This window comes from Pelecanus crispus, chromosome Z (genome assembly GCF_030463565.1).
Source record: "Pelecanus crispus isolate bPelCri1 chromosome Z, bPelCri1.pri, whole genome shotgun sequence".
Taxonomy (NCBI): domain Eukaryota; kingdom Metazoa; phylum Chordata; class Aves; order Pelecaniformes; family Pelecanidae; genus Pelecanus; species Pelecanus crispus.
Window position 1 is genome coordinate 27,823,879 of NC_134676.1, and position 9,708 is coordinate 27,833,586.

Genomic DNA, 9,708 nt, shown 5'->3' on the forward strand with positions numbered 1-9,708 from the left:
AACAAACCAGCAGTTTTTACATACACTGATGTTGGTTTTCCTCTTACAAAAATGGAAGTGTATTCCACCATCTATTTTTTTTGCTTATACCTGATATAAAAGGATAAAGTTGCTGCATGAATTTTATACTTATTTTGGGTTTCATATGTCCTCAAACTAGACACACAGAGAGTTTGTGTCTGTTTTCCTAATAACATTTATATGGGAAACATAGCCTTCTGTTCTTGCTGTTGATTTTCAATGTGGCAAATGAGCTTAAATACTGCAGAAAAAATGTAGTGATAATAACAAAGATTAATATATTGATTGCTTTTTCCTGCTTGCTCATGGGAATGACTGATTTGTATGAAAAAAGAAATGTGCTTGTACCATAGAAAGGTTCTATAATAACAGCTCGCTAAAGGAAAAATATTTTTTTTTAATTCACCAGAACCTTATTTTCATTAGCTGTGTGAAAATGTGTGGCCTGGTTTCTCAGATACCAGGAAAGCAGAATTCCTCAATGCTGTTCTCCTTTCTGTTTTCTGTTTCCTGCAGATCAAGTTGATGATACTCAAATGTCACACGGTTGATGTGTTTGCCGCTGGAGACCATTCGCAGCACGGTATTGTCACAGCCAATCTTCATTTGGGCTAGTTAGGGAAAAGGAGATATAGATGAGATATAAAGATACACTTACATGAGAGGGAAGGAAAAGAGATCTATAGTGCTGGGAATTACAAAGCACTAATACATACAATTTTGAAAACAAGGCAATGTTGTTTGTATTAATGACCAGCCAGCGGTGGTATTGCTGACTAAATACCTCCTTTTGTATTAGTTTTACTTTACAACGGCTTGGGTATTTAATCAAGTGTCATAACATTTACTCATGCAAATGCCACTCACTTCCCATCCACCCTCAGTCTCATGTTTGTATAGATAGACATGATGCAGAGGTCTGTACATGTTTGCATTTGGAAAGGTATGCTACTGTTATATGCGATGAGTGATGAGTAAGGGTAATGGCACCCTATCCTGGAGATATCAAAAGTTAACAACACTGAAATGTTTCCTCTTAGAGGGATGAGTGGTTTAGTGCATAAGGAGGTTCTTCACAGTAACAAAGGCATGTGAGAGTCCCACCAAAACAAACTCAAATGGCAGTGCCCAGCATATGGACGCACTCTGGGGGAAATCAAGCATATCACTAACCACTGCTTTAGATGAACCATTTGAGTGGGGGTTTGGCAAAGCCTGTTTTATTTGGGGATCTTGGAGCACCGTCCTCATTGGAGGAGAAATCTGGTGGGTCATTGGGAGAGTGGGGGCTGCCATGATGGGATTTTCCTTCCTTCACACCACCAGGAAAGCAAATTTTAATCTCATTGCAGTGCTTGGTATTCACTCAGCACCACCATTTGCCAATTAAATCTTTAAACAGTGCCTGGACCATTAAGTTGTACTGTGATGAAAGGCAAGGGAGGCCACAGGGGCAAAGTGCCAGGCACGTTCCTGCTCTTCAACCCTGCAGAAACGGCACTTCTCCAGTGCACCCATTCATACTCCCAAGGTACCACACATGTGTCACAGGGACCAGTCTGTCACATCACTGCAACACTTTGTACTCTGCTGTACTGAATATTAGGGAAGCGGGGAATTCCTATTTTTATGGGGAGAAAGAGGTCACAGACCTGGTATGATAGTGAAACAGGTTCAGAGCTCCTCCAGGGTTCAAAGCAAAGAGTGAGAGCTCTGAGGCTTTTGGGGTGTGTGTTACTCCTGCAGCAGAAAACGAGGCTTTGGAGACACTGAGCAAGTAAGAAAAAACTCCTTAACTGAAAATGTAACTGCTCTGCCTTAATTTGTTATGAATTTCCAGGCTCATTTATCTGTTGACACTTTAATAATCATATGTGTCATAGGAAAAGCATTTTAAAAATATGTATAACTTAACCTTGTTATAATGATTACTGCAGGGCAAGTGAAGGTGGTTGCGGGTGTGCTGTATCACACAGCCCAGCCACAGGCTTGAATAGCTCTAGCTGTCATGCTCTGCTACAATGTGAATGTGAGATTCACCAGTCTAGCAGGAAATCCCAGTCTGAGAGGGGCTCTGCATGACTCCCTCTGGTTAATTATTTTATCATGTGGAGGTTAAGTGGAAGAAGGAGTTCTTACCAGACCCATGAAATGAGTGACAGAGATCAGCTAGTGGAAACATCTTGGATGGATCCAAGCCAGTTCCTCCTAGCAGCTCTACAAAATCTCCCACTCCTGCACAGCCTGCTGATGGTTTCTAAAAAGGCAGAGATTAAGAGTTATTTATCACTTATCTTCAAAAGGTTGCAGTTCTCTAGACATGATTGCAGCCAACTGTAGGTTTTAGAAGTCCTCTGTGCTCAAACCTGTGTGAAATCAGGCTGATCTCATCCTGAGCAACGCTACTTCAATTTGACATTAGTCAGTTAATTTCCTTAAGGGATTCCAAAGAAAGATCTAAGCAGGCTCTGAAAATTACTGACAAGTAGTTAAGGTGTTGATTCAGCTGCAGTTAGTGCAGATAAGCAATCTGATTCTGGATGTTTAGACACATAATAAAACTAATACAGACATGGGCTGCGTGTGTGCCCACACTCAGCTGGCAGGCGGAAACTTAAGTTCCACTATACCATACTTATTCCTAAGCAATAAGTGTTGCTAAAATGTGATATTCTGGCAAAGTTTAACTAAATCAGGAATTAACCAAAAGAGTAGTTTTGTATGACGACAATGGCTCACTGTATATTAGACCCACAAATACTCTTTTCCTGAAAATTAACGCTGCTTGCCAAAAACATCTTGCACAGACACCTTGTACACCTTTGGGCTGTCACCCATATGCTGCTATTTAAGTGCCCAATTTCTTTATCGTCCTGCTGCTGTTGTCCTTTTTTTCTGCCCACTGCTGAACATGTCAACTTGCTTGCCATCTCTCAAAGCCTGCTTTGCTCAGACATTGGCAGTCCCCGTGAGGGACCTAGGCTTCCAGTCTCACTGGCAGCAGAAAACAAACTTTCTTGCTCCTATTCTTCTGGATATTTTGGAATTTGCACCTTCTTAGACCTCCCAGCACAGGGTGCCACCAATGGCTCTTGTCCTTGCCTGTCTGGTCATCACAAAGCACCAAATGCTGTGACCAAACCCCAGCCCCATGCTGTGCATCAGAGCAGATGGAGCAGAAGGTGCTAGGCACACCGAGCAGGGAATCAGCTGTGAGCACATTTGTATTTTCTCCACGCTAATACCTCCCTATCTAACTCATGTCTCCTTTCTCTGTTTAGAGTGGTTGCTGCTTTCATTAGTTTAAATAAAGACAGACAGTTCTCTGGGAGAGCACTCCTTTCTTTCTAATGACATTCTTACCCTTTGTAATGGCAAACAATATTTACATGCATTAATGGTAGTTTGCATAATTTGATTGCCTCTGCAACATTCCAGAGACAATAAAGACAGAGACAGACCCCGCTCTCATCTCTGAGGGGAAGCCAGAGCCCTTGGCACATGTGCACGTGGTCCAGAGCACACATGCCTTAGCAGCCAGTGCCACAGGCTATCCCCACTTCACCCCCTTCCCTCTCCCGTGCCCAGGAAATCTGCACATGGTAGTAATTTCTTAGGAAACAAACAACTCACCTTTAAAAAGAGGCCATTTAAATGTCCCAGAATAAGATCAGATATTTTTATCACCACTGGATAGATTATGGAGAAGCTGCAGTTTCTGTGCTGATGAGGAATGACCATGGTAAACCTTCCCGAGGGAGTCTGAGAGATGACATTGCAAGCTGGGGCATGGGGGAAGGTACAAGAGTTACTTGTGCAGTCATCACTGCATGTAGGAAAATTATGTACTTTCAGTACTAACAAAGAATGGATGATTTAATTACTGAGAGTTACAACCAGATGCTGAAAAATATGCATATGGCAATTTCTGGGGTTCTTGCATAGCGTTTTTTCCCTAACAATTCCCTGCCCATTGCTTACTGTGTAGCATGAGGTCTGGCAGAACTTGAGGGTGAAACAGTCAATGGGAGACCTCACACCCCAAAGCAGGGTCTCATGTTGTCAGGGGCTCATACTGTTTGCCAGTTTGAAGGAGGCTAAATATGGATGCAGGGCTTTTGTTTAGCTTTGACTGTTATTGCCTGATATTTCCAGCAAACCCCTGAGTCTTATTCTGCTCCTCTTAACTGGAGTTCCTTACACTGCAAAGCATCCCTTTGGAACTAGAGCAGGTTACATGCTGATTTTATCTTAAAGTTCAAACTTAACTGTTTAGGTAAGGGAGTATCTTATCATCTGCCTGTGCAACCCAAGGGATCCTCCACACAGCCCTGGAGGGCTGCAGCTGTTTCGGCAGACCAGTGAGGGACACAAGCCACCTTCAGCAGCTGCACACAATTATCACATCCACGGGCATGAAGCCACACCAGTGTGGAGACCCAGCTTGCAAGCTTATGTCTGAACAACTTGGAGTAAGGACAGGGCAGACGTGCCATCATCTTCATCCTTTGCATAGTGAAGTAGATATATCAGACTGGCCTGAACAATAGTTGTTAAATGTCCTGTCCCCTTTTGGAAAAAAAGATGCAAGTGACCATTATTTGTGCCTTGCCAGCTCACAGGCTTAGGGAAATAACTTGCAAATTGATCCTTGGGATAAGCTATCACTTACAACTATCACATAACTATTCAATACACTCATTTTTGGTGCTGAACTTTTTCAACTATTTTTCCTCATTGTTCACCCAGATCTAGAAATTGCTGAGATTAAACTCTCTAGATTAATACTATTTGTTCTAGCTAAATGCATTGGAACATGACAATATTAGATTGGAAGAGATCTTTGAAAGAAAGAGCCTTCTGGTCCTGAATATTGAAGACATGCCTAAGTTATCTCTTATGCTTCACTTACTTTTTTTTTCTTCAGACACACACTGAGCCTGAGTCAAATCCTCAGGCATGTGGGCATGTCTGGCTCCGCTGGCATTATTGGAGCCATGTCAGTGCAGCTAACGCCAGCGAGAGAATTCAATGCAAACCAACACATTCATTTTGCTTCCTGCTCCAAACGTAAGCCCGTTTGATGGTATGAAAGGCAGACTTACGAAAGAGGTTGGCGTTTCTCTTGACTGTGACAGTAAATCCATTGCCTGGCTGGTGAATGCTGAAGAAGATCATTGCCACATTCTGCGATGACCTGATGCTCCTCTGAATATTGCCACTTTCACAAAAGTCTATGTATCTTTGGGAAGTGGGGAGGGGATGGTCGAAGGAACTGGGAAATTTCTCTCCTTTGAGTATCCAGCCATCAAATACCTACAGGGGTTCAATAGTTAAAAACAAGGGGTTTGCGAGTTGCTCTGTTAGCAGAGAACAGAAACATGAAGGATTACAGACACTGTTTTATTTTGACACCAGATGACCTGTTCAAAGCCACCAATTAAAACCAAAAATTATTTGTATTTATTGATATCCTAGTGTTTAACTAATTATTCAAACTTCAATCCCTATTTAGGACAGGGATACATTTCAGTTTTAATGTTGTCTTTATTTGCTTCAGGTGACAAATTTGGTGACCTCTTTTTGAGGGAAGCAGTTCTTTTTGCTCCAACATCATCACATTTGCTTTTTTTTTTTTGTTTCTTACTATTGCAATTTCATTGTTACTAAGAGAAGTTTTTGACCAGCTTGATTTGGAAGCCACATGAAACATGTCACCCTCTCAAACTCTGGGCATTAAGTCCATTGATCTGGCCTGTAATTTTCCACCATCCATGTTTTGCAACTTGTCATTAATGGGCCCAAGGGCCTTCCAGAGGTATTGAAATACAATAAAGCTTCAGGGAGGAATTATTGTCAGAGGTATTGCTCTCTCCTGTGTCTGTTCTTTCAGCTCATCCTAGCCACTAGAAAGCAGAACAAATGCTGCCTACTTGGCTGGACTGTAAGCAGCAACCTCTATAAATCTTGCCTTCACAACAAAAATAGCAACAATTTGCCCTCACCATCTTCAGGGAAATGTGTCAGAAACGTATCAACAGTAGAAATCTATATTAACACTAGCATAGCTGTGCTGTTGCCTGCCTTGCTGTTTCAATTCCCTTGTAGCCGCTCTCAGCTGGTAATTCCTTCTACATTCCATTCAATGCTTGAAAATCCAAGGACTGGATCCTGCCATTGCTTCAGTGAGTAATTGTAATGTGAGTATGAGTGGGAATTCCTTATGGAAAAGCTGCAGGATCAGTCTCTGGATTTGCCAGAACTGTAAATTTTCTGAAGTAATGAGATGTGGGTGTTCAAATTACACCAGGGAAAAGCTGCCTGTGTAAATACAAGAGTATAATGCAGAAACTGGGGGCCCCATGATCAAAGGAAGGAAGCCTCTATAAAGCCTCAAAGATCTCTTGGCATTTTTCTAGCCTCCGTAAGTGGCTGTAAGTCTAGGTACAAAATCCTTGGATCCACAAGAGGCTGAAATCAGCCTCCCTGTAGCAATGTGGGGGGAGATCCCAGCCAGGGGTACAGGGTGGAGGGACAGAATTCCCCAGAGTAAAGCAAGCAGGGGGACAGCATCTCTCCAAGAGATGGAGACAAGGAAAGGGCTGAAGGGCAGCTTTCCTCCTCCTTCTCCCTGGGGCTCAACTTACAAGCAGGCAGGATGGGGGCTGTGCTGTGCATGGCCACCGGCCACTGCAGCGCAAAGGGCAGAGTGCAAGGTGAAGGAAGCAGCCAGGGGCTGTTGAGCCTCCCCTTCTCTCCTGAACCAAGTTCAGATCTTGGTCAACACTTCTGCCTACCAGCAAAGTGCGCTGGTAGTTTTTTGATGCTGGAATATAAACGGCTCTGAGTCATGAACCTTTTTCTGTTCAGAGCCAACATCCTGAAAAGCCCTAGCGGGGCCATTTGAAAGAAAGCCTGCAATGATCCACTCATTAATAAGCTGATGCTAAATGACCTGGGAATAGAGGCCCTGGAGCAGTTAACAGCCATTCAGATAGCCGTATCATCATCTGCAGGGCTCGTGTGATTCACGGTGCAATGAGAAAACCCTCCTAACAGGGCTGAGGGGCTTGGCTTGTACTGGCCAAACTTTTCAGTCGGTCCCCCACGTATGGACACTCAGTAGGTGCGTTCCTGGAAAAGGTCAGAAGAGCTGGTGCTGGAGTTTGGAGAGGGATCCTCAGCCTGCACCTGACTTTGCTTAGGGGGGCGGTGATGGCGGGAGACATACCCAAAGTGCATCAGGGAGGAGGAACAGCATTCCCAGACACAGCTGCTTTGTGAAAGCCAGTTCTGCACACTCAAACACATGCACACTCATGTGCCCATGCATTCGCCTGCCCCTTCCATACGTAGCAAAAGTCTCACATGTCAGATGAGAGCAGGGAAGGGGAAGTGCAGCAGGACTTGCCAGCTTCTTACCTTCAGGAAATCTCCTTCTTGGCAGTCAATGTTTACAAAGTCGTAGTCTATTGTGATGAGCTCCTCGGGCTCCCCAATGAAGAAGGTCGCACAGTGCAGCTGCGGTTGCTCTGCAGTGAAGGTGAACTGCCCCTCTATACTCAGCATGTCGATGCACCCTGCAGAAACAGAGACACAGGGCTGCTGCCTCAGCCTGCTCTCCCCCAGACCCAGTGCCGGCTCCCATAGCACAGAGAGGGGGGGAGTGTGGAGAGACCCCCCCCCCCACTGATACCTGGCTGGCAGTGAAGAGTAGGAGACCCAGCTGAAGCAATTAGGACCCTGCTGAGCATCAGAGGATGAATAGTAACTCGCAGGTGTGAGCACAGGCATGCAATGCGGGGTGCAGGGGGCAATGACATGTCGAAGCATCTGAGCAGAAAACTCTGTGTGTGCGTGTATGTGCACAAACACCTCATTCCTTCAGATTTGTCTCTAATTGCAGCTTTTCCACCTGCCCCATTCCCTGAAGATATGACCCTGCCCAGGGACATGGGTGGACAATCCCCATCCTCCTCCCATTATTAGGCACCCTCAACTCTGAGCCCCAGCCTCTTTTCAGAGACCTGTTTCAATCCTTCTGCCTCAACCACAGTTTTTCTGAGATTTTAACACTTTATCCTTCTTCTCCCTGCTGTTGCAAAAAGCACCTGCAGCTCTGTCACTCCCAAACAGCCCCTTCTCTGCCCTGAGCTCCCCCCTGGACTGTCCCACCCACTGATGGTCCCCACCAGAGCACCAAAGAAACTTACGGAGTGACCGCCGGTAGATCTGCCCTGCAGACAGCTCTCGCTTCAGGTCTTCGCTGAGGAGTAGAAAGGGCTCATCTTCACCAGCATCCCTCACCTGGTGAAGGAAAGAGGGCAAGAAGAGGCTGGGGCAAAGTGAAATAGAGCCCCCTCCCTGCACCTATCAAGAACAGGCACCAGCAGATTAAATCCCTCCTCCAGAAACGGTGCAGCTGTGGAAGAGCTCAGTCAGAAAGCTGCCAACCTGCAGTAGAGGGGAACAAACCTGACACCTAAGAGGTGAGCCCAGCAGCTCAGTGCACAGCAAGTCTCTTAAATCCTCAGCAAAAATGCAAGTTTGAGAAAAGGGATGATAAACAAATGGCAGGGGTGGGTGGGACTCTTGCATTAATGTTACCCAGGTGTAGGTTTAATGCAGCAGGAGTGGGAATAGGAGGGGAGAGAGGAAAAATGATGCTTAAAAGCTGGAAGTACAAGTTAGAAGACAGCAGCTAAAAGCACAGTAACACACTTTAGCTACCAGCCCCATTGCTCACCTCTAGGTATCTGGTTTCCCCCTTGGAGGCTGCCAGGAAGATGAGAACGAAGTGGCATTGAAACTGGAAAGCAGATGGCATGCTGACACCTCCTCTGGCAGCCCTCCCTCTCTCCCCACAGCCAAGTTTCTCCTGGTCTGCGCTGGTAGGCAGGAGCCACTGGGGTATCTTGGAGAGACTCTTTTTATAGAGCTGTTGGGAGGGGAGGCACTTGGTCCCCGTACTGATAGGGTAACCCATGGTAACTGAATTCCTCTCACAGTGACACAGTATGTGGGCATGACAAGGGTCCAAATCGCAGCCACAGATTTCCAAGCCGGTCAAACTCCCCTTGCTGGCAGATGTCTTTTCTACTTATCTGTCTGGTGAAGCTGAAAAGCTCTGTGCAGCTGGGGAACTCACGCACTGTGTTTATTTCCAGTTACTCCAAAGTGAGGAACAAGGAGCATCCCTCCTTCCTCCTTTTCTCCTGCTCTCCTGTCCTGGGGCATTTCAGACCTGCGGTGTTCCTTGTCTCCCTCCTGCTGCTCCATGACATGTAGCTCTCCGCAGCCCCTGTGCCAGGTGCTTCCTACCAGCCAGGAGTGGGTGGGTGCCCCTGCATCCTAGCCAGGCTTGCAGCCTGGGGCCAGTATCCCCCTGGGGCTGGGGGACCCACTGGCTTCCAGGTCTTGTGCCTGCAGCTGGGGCATAAGGGCTCTGCAGCAAGTACACAGGCAAAACCAAACAGCTCTCCCCCCCAGACATGGCTTTCATGAAGAAATTAGGAAAACTTGGGGTTCCCAAGTGCATATTTCCCACAGAAGACTTGATATTGCTCCATTCCTCATCCTCAAGGGAAACCTGAGAAAGGCCTTCAAAAGATGAACCTGGGAATGAAAATTCAAAACTCTGCAGAGTAAAAATCAGGAACTCAGCAGAGATATTAGGTTTAGGGTATA

The 9,708-nt window shown here is 45.7% G+C and overlaps 1 protein-coding gene across 1 annotated transcript; it reads right to left on the reverse strand.

Annotated features, from left to right (window-relative positions):
- Nucleotides 1–474: 474 nt before the first annotated feature.
- On the reverse strand, nt 475–8,848 carry CRHBP (corticotropin releasing hormone binding protein). Its single transcript, XM_009485382.2, has 7 exons — nt 8,768–8,848; nt 8,235–8,328; nt 7,444–7,601; nt 5,127–5,337; nt 3,655–3,803; nt 2,161–2,278; nt 475–632 (listed from the first exon to the last, which is right to left on the reverse strand). The coding sequence occupies exons 1-7, from the start codon at nt 8,846–8,848 to the stop codon at nt 475–477; spliced, it is 969 nt and encodes a 322-aa protein (XP_009483657.1).
- Nucleotides 8,849–9,708: the final 860 nt, after the last annotated feature.